Genomic DNA, 18,506 nt, shown 5'->3' on the forward strand with positions numbered 1-18,506 from the left:
CTATCTCTGGTATTGTTCTGGTAGAAGTTGTTCTACTCTACATCGCAATATGACCAGTTTAGCGCTTTCAGGTTTTTTTTTTTTTTTTTTTTTTTTTTTTTTTTTTTTGTAACTTTTCAGGTTATTACTAAACAACTCGTAAGTTCTTGCTTCTTGGTCTGCTCATACTTTGATCCTTTGATCAAACTTTGAACTTAAAAATGGCAAGGGCTTTCCCCGATCGAAGTCTTCATCTCTCCGCTTTCAGATATATATATTCGATATCTCTTCATTTCGTTTTTATTTGTCGTGAAAATTAAGAAAAGTGTATAACTCTATATATACAAAGATGTCAGAACATCCACTTGTCTGAAGTTATTTAAGGATGTTAAAAAGGGTTTTCTTAGATGTTTTGTTGAGTTCTTTTTTCATTCTATATTTTGATATTCAGATGAAGAATGCAGCAGATGCTGAAGATTTCTGTAAATTGTTACAACCATTTCAAAGTGAAAATTACAATATAATCTAAAATTCGTTACATTTTTATAGTAACACATCATTTAGCCAACTACAAAAGTAGTGCTACGATTCTTATTGCTTCAAAAGGCTGGCAATGCTGTAGGGACTACCTAGAGGTCCATCAAACGAGCTTCTAGCCATCATCATATTAGTGGCTTCGGAGCTATGAATATCATCCCAAAAGACATATTCACTCAGGTTTCCACAAACTGGTTTGTTTGGTGCGCAAAGTTCTTCCCCTGGAGATAATGTACAACAAGTCTTGTGTCTAATCTTAAATCCTACAACATTACGAGATCAAAGTAAATCCAACTTTTAATTTTACATAAAAAATAATAATTTGTTGTTTTTTGGTATCTAAAAAATTTCCTTTATGATTGAAAACTTTTTTTTTTGGCTATGATTTACACAACACTAACTAAACCGGAGATTTAATCAGCGTGTGACACTAAGAATGCACTTGTATTGTTTATAAAACCTCCAGTTTGATAAGAATCCTATATTCTCTAAATCTTAGGCAATGTTATTCATATATATATATACCGGATAGAAAATGTAATAAGGCTGGAGTTCAATATAGTTTACCTAAAACTTTGAAAGCTAAGGGATCTCCACCAGAGAAAATATCACCATAGGTGAACTTAGCACCATGGACGTTCTTATTGAAATCTTTGACAAGGTCCTCTAGGTTCTTGTTGAAGATTGCCACTGCAGTGTTCACCTCTCTCGCACAACCTTTTCCGCCACCATGGGACCAAATCATCTTTGGTGTGCAACCAATCTTACTGATTGAAAAAAGTGCCACTTTCCGCGCTCCTAAGTGGTGCAAACTCTACAAAAATTATATATATTCACAAATTTACATAGCTGAAATGTAACGGATACTTACCATATAGCTAGGATAAATGCAAATTTATTTATAGTGTTCCACTATACCTTCAAATGAGTATGATAGAGTAAGATGAGAGAATGTGCATATTGATTAGGCTTAAAACGGCGACTCGTGTTGTATGGTTTTGACATGAAGTAGTTGTTGACGTAATCGTTGCTTCCGATGCTGATTGCATAGAGGCATTGTTCCAGTCTATGTAATGGCACATTCACTTTCTTTATCACCTTCTTGTGGTTTAGTATTTGGTTTCTTAGACTTATTCGACCACCCTAACACCGTGAGAGATTAATATTATATATCCATGACATCATTTTTATTCAAAGTTATGCTGGTTTTTCATTTAGAATAGGGTTCTTGTTTTTTGTTGTTGTTGTTATTGTTGTTGATGTCATATAGTAATTAACTAAAGTATCAACAGATCATATAATTTTGATTGAAAAGTATAATAATGAATATTAATGTGAGATCTGGTTACCATAATTTTTAGTTTTCATTTATATATGGGATTGTCATTTTCATTTATATATAAATTTATCATTATCAAGTTCTTACTTCGTACCAAATGTTCACTAGTTTCTTCACGGAGTCTGCCTGCACGAGAAGCATAGTTCATCCCGATGTGAGCCGTTCTAGTGATGCTCCGGTGAACGGCGGAATGAAATCCTTAAAACCTGAGAGTTCACATTTTAATAAAAAAAGAAAATCATGTTTACATATATAAACAAATATGTATATATCTATATATATATACATATATATATCACAAAGAAGGGAACTAGGCATAGGTATAAGCATGTATAAAGAAAAAGTGGATACAATTATAGTTACTAGATGATGACGACAACAACAACAACAAAAAGACAAAAGGAAGTCATTTCTAGTGATATTAGTGTAAATGGTTTGCCAAATAAATGTTAGTTTAAAAACTAATTATTAACTAACCAAAAACGTTATTTATTCATTTGTTCATGATTTCTTCTACTAAACTATAAAAAAAATCCGACGGACAGATTTCAGACGAAATTACGACAAACAGTTTTGCGACGAAATTCCGATGAATTTATTACCGAAGAAATTTCGACGGATTTATTTCCGACGAAATTCCGACGGACTTTATAATTTAAAAAAAAACAAAAATAAAACAGATATTCATTTAAATATTTTATGATAAATATTTTTAATTCATTAAATATATATAAAATTTTAAAATTAGAAACACGATTTTGTAATATAATTATTCTTTTAAATCTTTTAAAATAACAAAAATGTTTTTGTAGTAAAATTGTTTTTAAAATCCTTTATAATAAATGTTTTAATAAATTTTTAAAAACATAAAACGGTTTATAAATTGAAAATATTTTAAAACAAAGAGATTTTTTTAAATTTTATAAAACTTTTTGTAATTGAAACCTTTTTCTAATAACTGAAAAACGTTTTAATTAAATCTAAAAAAACACGAAAACCCTTTTGTAGATTGAAAAGGTTTTTCAAAAGGTGAAAAAGGTTTTAATAAGTTTTAGAAACTAGAAAACATCTTAAAAATTATAACAAACTTAAAAAAATAATTATATAAACTTAAAATGTTTTATAAAAAGCTTTAAACGTTCTATAAAATTATTAAAACGTTTTGAAACAATAAAAGATAATAAAAACTGGAAAACATTATATATATATAATTTTTTTAAATAAAACTTTTCAATAATTATAAATACACCGAAAAGGTTTTATAAAAATATTTAACATATAATTTCTAAAATCTACAAATCAAACATCTAACATCTAAAAGTTTCAATCTACATACAAAACAACAACCTAAAACAAAATCAAACAACATATAACTCCTAAAACTATCAGTTCTATCCTAAATCTTCAGATTCAAAACCTAAAGTCCACAAATCTAACATTCGAAACCTAAAAAAATGTAATCTAAAGAGGGGTTTAGATGACTTACATGATTGGAGAAGAGATTTGGAGGATTTGGGGTCGGAATCGCAGATTTGTGAGAGAGAGAGGAGTAACACCGCGGAGATTGCAGAGAAGAAGAGAAAAAAAATGTGGAAGAAGAAGAAGGGTCTCCTTATGTATTAAAAATAAACCGGCGGACAGTTTCCATTGGAATTCGGTCGGTTCTATTATAAGCGGTTAACCAAATAAATTTCGCAAATTTTCTTCCTGGGTAAAGTGAAAAATTCCGACGTAATTCCGACGAAACTTGTCCGTCACATTAATCTCGTCTGAATTCCGTCAGAATGTTTCAAGAATATCGACAAACGAAGCCTCGAGAAACTATGAGTTTCTGCAAGTCTTTTGATTGGTCGGGGTTAGAGTCCGTCGGAATTTCGTCGATATTTTCCGTCGGAATTTCGTCGGTATTTTCCGTCGGAATTTCGTCGGAATTTTCGACGGATTTCCGACGGAATTCAGAGAAATAAGAATTTGAGGTTTCAAAAAAACAATCTAATGATCACATGCAAATCTTTGATAGCATGTAAATGATTAACCGTGTGAACTAATTTCATATTATAAATTTATATATGTGTTATTTGGATATTTTAAGTATCCAATTATACATTTATAATAACTTTGCAAATCTAAAATCTGTTTCGTCGGAAATCCGTTGGAATATTCCGACGACATTCCGACGAAAGTCAAAACCCCGTCGGAATTCCGTCGGAATATTTCGATGGGTTTCCGACGAACTTCAAATCCCTATCGAAACCCCAAAATTATAATATTCTGTCGAAATTTTGTCTGATATTTCCGACGACCTTATCTTCATGAAATTATATGTTTCGTCGGAATTTCGTCAAAGAAAACCGACGAAAATATTGTCTGTCGAAATGTCCGTCAGAATGTAGCGTGTTTTCTTGTAGTGTTACAACTTTTGTTCCACCGCGGGAAATTCCTTTACCACCAGACTATTAGCGGCCTTTCTCCTCTTAACCATATCATCAAGAGACATATTCAAAGAGTCCGCCATCTTCAGCTATTAAATCTGGAAAATACAATCAAAATTAACAAATCAAGCACTAAATTCATGGCGCACACACACACATATATATATATATATATATATATATGTAATTCAAGCCTCATATATACAAATCAAAGATCTGACGGAAATTGACGGAAACTCATCTCAACGAGCTAGATCTACATAGTCTAGTAATCTAAACCCAAAACAGACATAGATTCTCAATCGAAAATTGAAAAAGAATTGAATTCAATCAGACGAATCAACGGATATGAACCAGATGAAAAATCAGCAAAAGAAGAATCGGAATTTTACCAGATGAAATATCAAAAGACAGATCGAAGTAGATGAATAAATCAGCTCGTACAAATCAATCTGGGAATTAGGGATTTATAGTCTTTGAGAATTTAGGAAAAAACATGTGGTTGTCGTCTCAAGGGAGAGAGGTATTTAAAAATTAAAATAGGTATAGGTCAATGGAAATTAAAATAGGTGTAGGTCAATGGGGAAAACTGAAATCATAAGTCAGTGGCATGCAAAATAATTATTTAAGAAAAGTCAGGGTTGAGTACAAAATGTACTTCAGTTTTAATAGTTTAGAAGATTATATTTTACATGTTTTCCAATCTTACTAATTACTATAAATGTTCCTCTATCTCTGGTATTGTTCTGGTAGAAGTTGTTCTACTTAGGGCTGTTCAATATGGTAAAACCGAACCGTACCGAACCGAACCGAAATAGACAATATGGTTTGGTTTTGGTATATACCATATAAACCGAATGGATATAATTTTATAAAAACCGTAGAATTTGGATATGGTTTGGTATATAACCGATTAAACCGAATAAACCGAACAAAACCGATTAAAAGTAGAAACATGTAAATATGTATCTATTTTATAACAATACATGAAAATCTATTTGTTATATAAGTTAAATTTGTGTTAATAACTATTACCATAATGTTATAGTAATAAAGAACCTTATATAATTTGTAAAACACTTGAATACATCGCAATTCAGACATCTTATTTTCTAAGTCTTTTTTTTTATCTTTTTGCTTTATTTTAGTATTCACTAAATTAATATGAAGATGATAAATTTGATGGAAAATAATTAATGGAAAATTTTCACAACTTTTTTCTTATCTATAAACAAACAGAGTTTCGTGTTTAATCGAAAAAGCATGACTTTAATGAACACTAAATATGGAAGAGTGGAAAAACTTTTCTTTCATCTTTCTGTTTTGTTTCATATTTTTATTTTCAAAATTTCAGGCTCTGATTTTAATTATAGATTTGATGATTTTATTTGATGGTAGAAGCATTTTTACGTTTTTGTTCATTTATTTGAACATGTAATATATTTTTAATAAATGTCTGTGTTGACAATATGACTCTAAAATTCATTTTATATGATCTCAAACTAAATATTTTTTTTTGGTATAAAACAGAATAAACCGAAAACCGACGGTATATAAACCGAACCGAACCGAAGTAAATATGGATTTAGAATGGTAGTTATATTTTACTAACCGAAATACCGAAAAAACCAAACCTAAACCGAACCAATATCTGGATTGAACACCCCTAGTTCTACTCTACATCGCAATATGACCAGTTTAGCACTTTCAGGTTATTACTAAACAACTCGTAAGTTCTTGCTTCTTGGTCTGCTCGTACTTTGATCCTTTGATCAAACTTTGAACATAAAAATAGCAAGGGCTTTCCCCGATCGAGATCTTCATCTCTCCGCTTTCAGATATATATATTCGATATCTCTTTATTTCGTTTTTATTTGTCGTGAAAATAAAGAAAAGTGTATAACTCTATATATACAAAGATGTCAGAACATCCACTTGTCTGAAGTTATTTAAGGATGTTAAAAAGGGTTTTCTTAGATGTTTTGTTGAGTTCTTTTTTCATTCTATATTTTGATATTCAGATGAAGAATGCAGCAGATGAAGAATGCAGCAGATGCTGAAGATTTCTGTAAATTGTTACAACCATTTCAAAGTGAAAATTACAATATAATCTAAAATTCGTTACAATTATATAGTAACACATCATTTAGCCAACTACAAAAGTAGTGCTACGATTCTTATTGCTTCAAAAGGCTGGCAATGATGTACGGACTACCTAGAGGTCCATCAAATGAGCTTCTAGCCATCATCATATTAGTGGCTTCGGAGCTATGAATATCATCCCAAAAGACATATTCACTCCGGTTTCCACAAATTGGTTTGTTTGGTGCGCAAAGTTCTTCCCCTAAAGATAATGTACAACAAGCCTTGTGTCTAATCCTAAATCCTACAATATTACGAGATCAAAGTAAATCCAACTTTTAATTTTACATAAAAAATAATAATTTGTTGTTTTTTTGGTATCTAAAAAATTTCCTTTATGATTGAAAACTTTTTTTTTTGGCTATGATTTACACAACACTAACTAAACCGGAGATTTAATCAGCGTGTGACACTAAGAATGCACTTGTATTGTTTATAAAACCTCCAGTTTGATAAGAATCCTATATTCTCTAAATCTTAGGCAATGTTATTCATATATATATATATCGGATAGAAAATGTAATAAGGCTGGAGTTCAATATAGTTTACCTAAAACTTTGAAAGCTAAGGGATCTCCACCAGAGAAAATATCAACATAGGTGAACTTAGCACCATGGACGTTCTTATTGAAATCTTTTACAAGGTCCTCTAGGTTCTTATTGAAGATTGCCCTGCAGTGTTCACCTCTTTCGCACAAACTTTTCCGCCACCATGGGACCTAATCATCTTTGGTGTGTAACCAATCATACTGATTGAAAAATGTGCCACTTTCCGCGCTCCTAAGCGGTGCAAACTCTACAAAAATTATATATATTCAAAAATTTACATAGGTGAAATGTAACGGATACTTACCATATAGCTAGGATAAATGCAAATTTATGTATAAAGTGTTCCACTCTACCTTAAAACCTGAGAGTTCACCTTTTAATAAAAAAAGAAGATCATGTTTACATATACAAACAAATATGTATATATGTATATATAAATGTATCACAAAGAAGGTAACTAGGCATAGGTATAAGCATGTATAAAGAAAAAGAGGATACAATTATAGTTACTATATGATGACAACAACAACAACAACAACAACAATTATAGTTCTGGACAGATGTGTGGCATCCGCAGGGTCGTATCATTGAGCTCACTGGAGAGATTGGTACGCAGAAGCTTGGAATCGCAAGAGAGGCAAAGATCAGTGAAGTTCTGCGTGATGGTGTGTGGAGATTCCGAAACTGCAGAGATCAGCGTATCAGAGAAGTGATCCAGGTCGTGTCCTCTTTCCCTTTAACATTAACTGTATTGGAGCCTGATGGCGTGCTTTGGAAGTGTGGGGAAGATGAGTATAAGGAAAAGTTTATCTCATCTGATACTTGGCATCTACTCCGTGGGCGTAAGGAAGAGGTCCGATGGAGCAAGCTTGTTTGGTTTCCACAAGGCGTGCCTCGGTATGGCTTCATTCCTTGGTTGGCCATAAGGGGTAGGCTCGCGACAGGCCACCGCACTCGACAGTGGGGCCAGATGCAGTGTTGTGTCTATTGTGGGGAGCCAGATGAGACAAGGGACCACCTGTTCTTTGCTTGCCCATACACTTTCACACTGTGGTTAAATGTAGTTGGCAATCTGTTTGGTCCAGACCGGGATCCTGACTGGGAAATCACGTTACAGAGAATGCTTGGGGGCACTTATGAGCACCTTACCTACATACTTTTGAGGCTGGTGTGGCAGACCACGATCTACTTCATATGGAGGGAATGAATGATCGACGACATAATGGGACTGTGAAGTCTGGGGATCAGCTTGCTCGATTTATCAAGAAATCAATGAAGAACAGAATCTCCTCCACGAGGTACTACTTGAAGCCAAGACTGCATGGACTAATGAAGAGATGGTTTCAGGCTCATTCTTAATCTTTTTCCATAAAAAGCTTAGTAGTAGATTCATACGAACTCATTCTTTGTACATATAAATTTTCCCAAAGATGATCAATAAATTTAAAATTCCATAAAAAAACAACAACAACAAAAAGACAAAAGGAAGCCATTTCTACATTAGTGTAAATGGTTTGCCAAATAAATGTTAGTTTAAAAAGTAATTATTAACTAACCAAAAACGTTAATTATTCATTTGTTCATGATTTCTTTTTCTAAACTATCAAAAAATTCCAACGGACAGATTTCGGACGAAATTACGACAAACAGTTTTCCGACAAAATTTCGAAGAATTTATTACCGACGAAATTTCGACGGATTTATTTCCGATGAAATTCCGACAGACTTTATAAACTATTTTTTTTTTAAATAAAACAGATTTTATTTTAATATTTTATCATAAATATTTTTAATTCATTAAATATATATAAAATTTTAAAATTAGAAACACGTTTTTGTAATATAATTTTTCTTTTAAATCATTTATAATAAATATTTTTAATTCTTTATATATATATAATTAAAATTACAAAAATGTTTTTGTAGTATAATTGTTTTTAAAATCCTTTATAATAAATGTTTTTATAAATTTTTAAAAACATAAAACGGTTTATAAATTGAAAATATTTTAAAACAAAGAGAAAACGTTTTTAAATTTTTTAAAACTTTTTGTAATTGAAACCTTTTTCTAATAACTGAAAAATGTTTTAATTAAATCTAAAAAAAACACAAAAACATTTTATAGATTGAAAAGGTTTTTAAAAAGGTGAAAAAGGTTTTAATATATTTTAGAAACCAGAAAACGTTTTAAAAATTATAACAAACTTAAAAAAGTAATTATATAAACTTAAAATGTTTTATAATAAGCTTAAAACTTTATATAAAATTATAAAAACGTTTTGAAACAATAAAAGATAATAAAAACTTGAAAACATTATATATATATATATATATTTTTTTTTTTAAATAAAACTTTTCAATAATTATAATACACCAAAAAGTTTTTATAAAAATATTTAACATATAATTTCTAAAATCTACAAATCTAACATCTAACGTCTAAAAGTTTCAATCTACATACAAAACAACAACCTAAAACAAAATCTAATAGCATATAACTCCTAAACTATCAATTCTATCCTAAATCTTCAGATTCAAAACCTAAAGTCCACAAATCTAACATTCGAAACCTAAAAAAAATGTAATCTAAAGAGGGGTTTAGATGACTTACATGATTGAGGAAGAGATTTGGAGGATTTGGGGTCGGAATCGCAGATTTGTGAGAGAGAGAGGAGTACGACGGCGGAGATTGCAGAGAAGAAGAGAAAAAAAATGAGGAAGAAGCAGAAGGGTCGGCTTATGTATTAAAAATAAACCGACAGACAGTTTCCATCGGAATTCAGTCGGTTCTATTTTAACCGGTTAACCAAATAAATTTCGCGAATTTTTTTCCCGGGTAAAGTGAAAAATTCCGTGTAAAGTGAAAAATTCCGACGAATCCTGTCTGTCACATTAATTTCGTCGGAATTCCGTCAGAATGTTTCGAAAATATCGACAAAGGAAGCCTCGAGAAACTATGAGTTTCTGCATGTCTTTTTATTTGCCGGGGTTAAAGTCCGTCGGAATTTCGTCGGTATTTTCCGTCAGAATTTCGTCGGAATTTTCGATGGATTTCCGATGGAATTCGGAGAAATAAGAATTTGGGGTTTCAAAACAACAATCTAATGATCACATATAAATATTTGATAGTATGTAAATGATTTATAAGAGGTTTAACTAAAATAATTACTTGTTTCACTCGATATTATACAAAATCAAAATCTAGTCTCATATTACTGTAATATGTTTGTATAAGTATATAAGTGTTATTGGAAGATGTTACGAATACGTTGATATGTTTACGTAAATAATTTTTTTATATGAAAAAATTTAACGGTGTGAACTAATTTCATATTATAAATTTATATATGTGTTATTTGGATATTTTAAGTATCCAATTATACATTTATAATAACTTTGCAAATCTAAAATCTGTTTCGTCGGAAATCCGTTGGGATATTCCGACGACATTCCGACGAAAGTCAAAACCCCGTCGGAATTCCGTCGGAATATTTCGATGGGATTCCGACGAACTTCAAATCCCTATCGAAACCCCAAAATTATAATATTCTATCGGAATTTTGTCGGATATTTCCGACGACCTTACGTTCATGAAATTATATGTTTCGTCGGAATTTCGTCAAAGAAAACCGACGAAAATATTGTCTGTCGGAATGTCCGTCAGAATGTAGCGTGTTTTCTAGTAGTGTTACACCTTTTGCTCCACTGCGGGAAATTCCTTTACCACCAGACTTTTAGCGGCCTTTCTCCTCTTAACCATATCATCAAGAGACATATTCAAAGAGTCCGCCATCTTCAGCTATTAAATCTGGAAAATACAATCAAAATTAACAAATCAAGCACTAAATTCATGGCACATATATATATATATATATAAATATATAAAATTCAAGCCTTATATATGCAAATCAAAGATCTGACGGAAACTCATCTCAACAAGCTAGATCTACATAGTCTAGTAATCTAAACCCAAATTAGACATAGATTCTCAATCGAAAAGTGAAAACGAATTGAATTCAATCAGACGAATCAACGGATATGAATCAGATGAACAATTAGCAAAAGAAGAATCGGAATTTTACTAGATGAAATATCAAAAGAAAGATTGAAGTAGATGAAGAAATCAGGTCGTACAAATTAATCGGGGAATTAGGGATTTATAGTCTTTGAGAATTTGAAAAAAAAACATGTGGTTATCGGCTCAAGGGAGAGAGATATTTAAAAATTAAAATAGGTCTAGGTCAATGTAAATTAAAATAGGTGTAGGTCAATGGGGAAAACTGAAATCATAAGTCAGTGGCATGCAAAGTAATTATTTAAGAAAAGTCATGGTTGAGTACAAAATGTACTTCAGTTTTAATAGTTAAGAAGATTATATTTCACAGGTTTTCCAATCTTACTAATTACTATTAATGTCATTTCCTCTATCTCTGGTATTGTTCTGGTAGAAGTTGTTCTACTCTACATCGCAATTATGACCAGTTTAGAGCTTTCAGGTTATTACTAAACAACTCGTAAGTTCTTGCTTCTTGGTCTGCTCGTACTTTGATCCGTTGATCAAACTTTGAACTTAAAAATAGCAAGGGATTTCCCCGATCGAGGTCTTCATCTCTCCGCTTTCAGATATATATATTTGATATCTCTTCATTTTGTTTTTATTTGTCGTGAAAATTAAGAAAAGTGTATAACTCTATATATACAAAGATGACAGAACATCCACTTGTCTGAACTTATTTAAGGATGTTAAAAAGGGTTTTCTTAGATGTTTTGTTGAGTTCTTTTTTCATTCTATATTTTGTTATTCAGATGAAGAATGCAGCAGATGCTGAAGATTTCTGTAAATTGTTAAAACCATTTCAAAGAGAAAATTACAATATAATCTAAAATTCGTTACATTTATATAGTAACACATCATTTAGCCAACTACAAAAGTAGTGCTACGATTCTTATTGCTTCAAAAGGCTGGCAATGCTGTACGGACTACCTAGAGGTCCATCAAATGAGCTTCTAGCCATCATCATATTAGTGGCTTCGGAGCTATGAATATCATCCCAAAAGACATATTCACTCCGGTTTCCACAAATTGGTTTGTTTGGTGCGCAAAGTTCTTCCCCTAGAGATAATGTACAACAAGCCTTGTGTCTAATCCTAAATCCTACAATATTACGAGATCAAAGTAAATCCAACTTTTAATTTTACATAAAAAATAATAATTTGTTGTTTTTTTGGTATCTAAAAAATTTCCTTTATGATTGAAAACTTTTTTTTTTGGCTATGATTTACACAACACTAACTAAACCAGAGATTTAATCAGCGTGTGACACTAAGAATGCACTTGTATTGTTTATAAAACCTCCAGTTTGATAAGAATCCTATATTCTCTAAATCTTAGGCAATGTTATTCATATATATATATATATCGGATAGAAAATGTAATAAGGCTGGAGTTCAATATAGTTTACCTAAAACTTTGAAAGCTAAGGGATCTCCACCAGAGAAAATATCAACATAGGTGAACTTAGCACCATGGAAGTTCTTATTGAAATCTTTTACAAGGTCCTCTAGGTTCTTATTGAAGATTGCCACTGCAGTGTTCACCTCTCTCGCACAACCTTTTCCGCCACCATGGGACCTAATCATCTTTGGTGTGCAACCAATCTTACTGATTGAAAAAAGTGCCACTTTCCGCGCTCCTAAGTGGTGCAAACTCTACAAAAATTACATATATTCACAAATTTACATAGCTGAAATGTAACGGATACTTACCATATAGCTAGGATAAATGCAAATTTATTTATAAAGTGTTCCACTCCACCTTCAAATGAGTATGATAGAGTAAGATGAGAGAATGTGCATATTGATTGGGCTTAAACCGGCGACTCGTGTTGTATGGTTTTGACATGAAGTAGTTGTTGACGTAATCGTTGCTTCCGATGCTGATTGCATAGAGGCATTGTTCCAGTCTATGTAATGGCACATTCACTTTCTTTATCACCTTCTTGTGGTTTAGTATTTGGTTTCTTAGACTTATTCGACCACCCTAACACCGTAAGAGATTAATATTATATATCCATGACATCATTTTTATTTAAAGTTATGCTGGTTTTTCATTTAGAAAAGGGTTCTTGTTTTTTGTTGTTGTTGTTATTGTTGTTGATGTCATATAGTAATTAACTAAAGTATCAACAGATCATATAATTTTGATTGAAAAGTATAATAATGAATATTAATGTGAGATCTGGTTACCATAATTTTTATTTTTCATTTATATATGGGATTGTCATTTTCATTTATATATAAATTTATCATTATCAAGTTCTTACTTCGTACCAAATGTTCACTAGTTTCTTCACGGAGTCCGCCTGCACCAGAAGCATAGTTCATCCCGATGTGAGCTCGTTCTAGTGATGCTCCGGCGAATGGCGGAATGAAATCCTTGAAACCCGAGAGTTCACCTTTTAATAAAAAAAGAAGATCATGTTTACATATACAAACAAATATGTATATATATATATATATATATATATATATCACAAAGAAGGTAACTAGGCATAGATATAAGCATGTATAAAGAAAAAGAGGATACAATTATAGTTACTAGATGATGATGACGACAACAACAACAAAAAGACAAAAGGAAGCCATTTCTAGTGATATTAGTGTAAATGGTTTGCCAAATAAATGTTAGTTTAAAAAGTAATTATTAACTAACCAAAAACGTTATTTATTCATTTGTTCATGATTTCTTTTTCTAAACTATCAAAAAATATGTTGAAGAATACAAATGCTGAGTTACGCAATCTAAGATCATATATAGACTAACCGATAAAATCTGTGATAGTGCGGCCATTGGTGAACCGGCCAGTCGGGCCTTTGGCAAAGTCAATACCATAAGGTAAAAAGTTAACTTTTGCCTTAGTTTGCAAGTTATTGTTGTTGCCACTATCAAAAACTGAATCTCCAAAGATGAAGTAACATGGCACTTGTTGCGTGTAACCCACCGTTGCAGCTGCAAACACGGTAGCAGCAACAACCCAAAATACCTTAGATAATACTTCTTCAACCATATTTTTGAAATATCAAATCACAGAACTGAAAAGGAGAATTATTTGTTGAAGAGAAAAATACGACCAGTCTATCTATATATAGTTTATATAAGTGAAACCCGAAGTTGAACTTTACATGTGAAACTGAGTCTATGAACAATATTGAGGTAATGAGTAAAACAAGGGAAAAATACAACAAAAATTAGGGAGAGTCTTTCGATTTAGTCAATGTGGTTATTGTTGATAATGGATTATGCTAATGCTACTAATAATGTGTTTTTGTAACTATTGTTGTCCATATCATTAGCATAGTACTCCTATATATGTTACGCAAAATTTAATACATATATCAAATATTTTAAATGTATAATAATGTACATACTTAATAAATCACTAACTGATGATGAGGTAAATTAAAAATGCAGTAGCTTTCAGTATAAAAATTAAATAATTAATTCAGATGATTCTTTTTAAGAGCTGGTGAGAAAGGGATGTTTTCATATTCAGATGATATATTCTAGTAGCAAAAAAAATATAACAACCCAAATAATTCAAAAATGGCAGTGAATGAGGAAGAGTTCACACTGACAAATCATAATTTTTGAGCTGAACGGTTACACCGATGCAGATTGGGCTGGTGATAAAGATTCAAGGAAATCAACATCAGGATTTGTGACAACCTTTGCAGGGGGAGCTGTTTCCTGGCAATCGAAATTACAAAAGTGTGTTGCCTTATCCACAACGGAAGCGGAGTACATCGCAGCAACGGAAGCATGCAAGGAGATGCTATGGATGAAGAACTTCTTGCTTGAGTTGAGAGTAAAGCAAGACAAGTACAACATGCTATGTGACAACCAAAGTGCTATTCACTTAGCAAAGAATCCAACGTTTCACTCTCGCTCAAAGCACATTGATATCCGACATCACTGGATCCGAGAAGTTCTGGAAGAGAAGCCCATACATCTCACAAAGGTACACACCGACGAAAATTGGTCAGACTTTATGACCAAAGTATTACCGATCAAGAAGTTTGAAGATTGCTGCAAAGGCACAGGCATGGCGACTGTTTCGGGCTAAATCGGGAAGGGGGAGATTTGTTGGATTTCCCTCCTTAAGCCCAAAACTAATCAAATCATAATCAAGCCTTAGTCCAAGAAGAAGAAACATCTAGAGAAAAGTGGAGAAGTATAGAAGAAGAATTGTGTAGAAGAAGAGAGAAAGTTATGGAGTTAGATATTTTGAAATAAATAATAATTTAGAGAAATCTAGAACTTGTTGGAGTGTGCTCCTTCACTTGTATAAATAGGGGTGCTTAGCACCATTTGTAATCATCCAAGAATCAAGAAAAACAAAGAGAGAAAATATTTGTAAGAGAGAGTTTCCAAAAACAAAATCTTTGTAGTAAACCCTTTCCTAAATATTAAGAGTCTTCTTCTTAAATTTTCTAGTTGTCTAATACCATCTTCATCTCATCGATATTGGGTAATTTTCCCAACAGCTGGTATCAGAGCCAGGTTCAAACATAACATCAAGACCCGTGAGATTCAAGATGGAGGCCACCGTTACCTTTGAAGGTGACATGTTCAAGCTCACGACGGACAACTTCTCTTATTGGAAACCGATGATGGAAGATCACCTTTATTGTAAGGATTTGCATGAGCCCATCATCATGAAGGATAAGCCGGAAGGAAAGGATGATAAAGCATGGGAGATTCTTAATAGAAAGGCGGTTGCCGTAATCCGTAAGTATGTCGACCGATCTCTTTTTGAACATGTCTCTACCTACACAAATGCTTTTGAATTATGGACAAAACTTGAATCCATGATTCAAAAGAAAACACCTCGAAACAAAGCTCTTCTTGTTCGACGGTTGGTAAAGTTGGAGTACAAGGATGGCCAGAGCATGATGGAGCACTTGAACAATTTCAAGGGGATTGTAAATCAGCTTAACAAAGTTGATATGAAGGTTGAAGACGAAATGCAAGCCCTTTTACTCCTCAGTTCACTGCCGGAGAGTTGGGACACACTAGTTGTCACTCTAAGCAATTCAGCACCGGAGGGAAAGCTTACCATGGACACCGTCACTGATAGCCTTCTAAACGAAGAAGTTCGCAGGAAGGAACGAGGTTCGAGTTCATATTCAGAAGCTAACATTGTTGATAGACGAGGTAGAGAAGAGACTCGTGGTCAAAACCGAAGCAGAGGACGAGACCAATCTCGAGGAAGATCCAAGTCACGTCCGAGAGTTACTTGCTATTACTGTGGCAAACAGGGTCACATGAAGTCGGAATGTCGGTTTTTCAAGAAAGACAAACAAGCCGGTAATATCAAACCAGACCGGTTCAATCCTACAAAGAAGCATGAAGAAAAGACTACCACCATTGTGGAAGACCAGAGCGAAGAATTATATCTCGTTGGAGAATGTAATCTTAGCTCTGATGATAGCTCATGGATCGTTGATTCTGGTGCTTCTTTTCACGTCACCCCTCATGGAAGCTTCTTCACAACCTATCAAAGTGGTGACTTTGGTAATGTTCAAATGGGAAATCAAGGAAGAAGCAAGATCATTGGAAAGGGGGATGTTATTCTTACATCAAACACTGGATGTAAGATAGTTCTCAAGGATGTGAGACATGTTCCCGACATGCGACTCAATCTCATATCAACCGGAAAGCTCGATGATGTCGGCTTGGACAGTCATTTTGGTGGTGGCAAATGGAAGTTAACCAAAGGAAGTTTGATCATGGCTCGAGGAAGAAAAGAAGGCTCATTATACGTGACTCAAGCCAAGCTTTGCAAGGAAGAAGTAAACGTTGCAAGTGATGACATCGATATATGGCACCGAAGACTCGGGCATATGAGTGAGAAAGGTTTAAGTATACTTTCTAGCAAGAAACTTCTTCCTGATATGAAAGGTATTTCTCTCTCACCATGTCATGATTGCTTAGCCGGAAAACAACATAGGGTCGCTTTCCGAAGATCATCTACGCCTATGAGAAGAAAGCATATTCTTGATCTTGTGCATACTGACGTATGCTCCATGTCCGAGAAATCCAATGGAGGGGCATCATATTTCGTCACCTTTATTGATGACCATTCAAGGAAGGTATGGGTATACCTTTTGAAGTCAAAAGATCAAGTTCTTGATGCTTTCAAGGAGTTTGTAGCCCAAGCAGAGCGAAGTACGGGTCAAAAACTCAAGTGTGTTCGATCTGACAATGGTGGAGAGTACCGAGGTCCCTTTGAAGCGTTTTGCAAAGCTCATGGAATCAGGATGGAGAAGACACCACCAAAGACGCCACAACTGAACGGGCTAGCTGAAAGAATGAATCGAACGATCACAGAAAGAGTTCGGTGCATGCTCTCTCACGCTAAACTACCCAAACCATTTTGGGGAGAAGCCATAAAGACTGCAGTGGACGTCATAAATCTTACACCATCAGTTCCTTTGGAAGGCGATGTCCCGGAGGAAGTTTGGTCGGGTAAGAAGGTCTCTTACAACCATTTGAAGGTGTTCGGTTGCAGAACGTTTGTCCATATACCTAAGGATGAACGAGCCAAGCTAGACTCTAAGACTAAAGAGTGCATTTATCTTGGATCACCAAAAGACGAATTCGGCTATCGGCTTTGGGATCCGGTTAACAGAAAAGTTATCCGGAGCAGAGATGTTGTTTTCTTCGAAGATCAAACAATCGAAGACATCAACAAATCAAAGAAACCAAAGCTAAGGGTTGTAAGGAATGAAGATTCTCATAAGCCTCAAGATCATGAACAAGTGATTGGAGATGATGGCGAAGGGGATCCAATCATGGATCCGAATGGTGATGAAGGTGAAGAAGAAGTTCAAGTGGAGCCAGAGGAAGAACATGAGCCAAGAAGGTCTGGAAGAGAGACAAGACCATCTGTAAGATATTATCGAGATGAGTACGTTAATCTTACAGATGAGGGGGAGCCTCAAAGCTATGAGGAGGCCATAGGAGACACCCATAAAGATAAGTGGGTTGAAGCTATGCAAGATGAAATGCAATCCTTGCATGATAATCACACTTATGAGCTGATGAAGCTACCAAAAGGAAAGAGAGCCTTGAAGAACAAGTGGGTGTATAGGTTGAAGTATGAAGATAGAAGCTCAAATCCAAGATACAAAGCTCGATTGGTTGTGAAAGGATTCAACCAAAAGAAAGGCATAGATTTTGAAGAAATATTCTCTCCAGTGGTGAAGATGTCCTCTATCCGAGTGGTTCTTGGTCTAGCAGCAGTTCTAGACTTGGAGATTGAACAACTCGATGTCAAGACGGCCTTTCTACATGGTGAACTCGAGGAGGAGATCTATATGGAGCAACCTGAAGGATTCAAGGTTCCAGGAAAAGAAGACTTGGTGTGCCGATTAAAGAAGAGTCTTTACGGTCTCAAGCAAGCCCCAAGACAATGGTATAAGAAGTTTGACTCCTTCATGGTGGATCACAACTTCAAGAAAACCAAG

At 33.7% G+C, this 18,506-nt stretch overlaps 2 protein-coding genes and 1 pseudogene across 2 annotated transcripts; 1 reads left to right on the forward strand and 2 right to left on the reverse strand.

Moving 5' to 3' along the window:
* Positions 1–594: 594 nt before the first annotated feature.
* LOC106393894 lies at positions 595–2,074 on the reverse strand (annotated as a pseudogene).
* A 4,968-nt stretch (positions 2,075–7,042) lies between these two features.
* Positions 7,043–8,184, forward strand: LOC125590357. Its single transcript, XM_048763907.1, has 2 exons — positions 7,043–7,072; positions 7,555–8,184. The coding sequence occupies exons 1-2, from the start codon at positions 7,043–7,045 to the stop codon at positions 8,182–8,184; spliced, it is 660 nt and encodes a 219-aa protein (XP_048619864.1).
* Positions 8,185–9,408: 1,224 nt separating this feature from the next.
* Positions 9,409–16,059, reverse strand: LOC106395816 (GDSL esterase/lipase At2g19010-like). The gene is made up of 5 exons (XM_013836163.3): positions 13,801–16,059; positions 13,308–13,432; positions 12,793–13,017; positions 12,440–12,686; positions 9,409–12,132 (listed from the first exon to the last, which is right to left on the reverse strand). Exons 1-5 carry the CDS (start codon positions 14,042–14,044, stop codon positions 11,924–11,926), a joined length of 1,050 nt encoding a protein of 349 aa, XP_013691617.2. The 5' UTR covers positions 14,045–16,059; the 3' UTR covers positions 9,409–11,923.
* Positions 16,060–18,506: the final 2,447 nt, after the last annotated feature.

Source organism: Brassica napus, chromosome C7, assembly GCF_020379485.1.
Source record: "Brassica napus cultivar Da-Ae chromosome C7, Da-Ae, whole genome shotgun sequence".
In the NCBI taxonomy this organism is placed as follows: Eukaryota; Viridiplantae; Streptophyta; class Magnoliopsida; order Brassicales; family Brassicaceae; genus Brassica; species Brassica napus.

Excerpts from the sequence above, each read along its gene's own strand:
- LOC125590357 (XM_048763907.1), top strand. The coding sequence starts at position 7,043 with ATGGACGTTCTTATTGAAATCTTTTACAAG. Across the intron at positions 7,073-7,554 it reads TTATTGAAATCTTTTACAAG|GGTCGTATCATTGAGCTCAC; the intron begins GTCCTCTAGGTT and ends TGGCATCCGCAG.
- LOC106395816 (XM_013836163.3), bottom strand. The coding sequence starts at position 14,044 with ATGGTTGAAGAAGTATTATCTAAGGTATTTTGGGTTGTTGCTGCTACC. Across the intron at positions 13,433-13,800 it reads CACTATCACAGATTTTATCG|GTGAACTCTCGGGTTTCAAG; the intron begins GTTAGTCTATAT and ends TTTTATTAAAAG. Across the intron at positions 12,133-12,439 it reads CTTAGCTTTCAAAGTTTTAG|GATTTAGGATTAGACACAAG; the intron begins GTAAACTATATT and ends GTAATATTGTAG.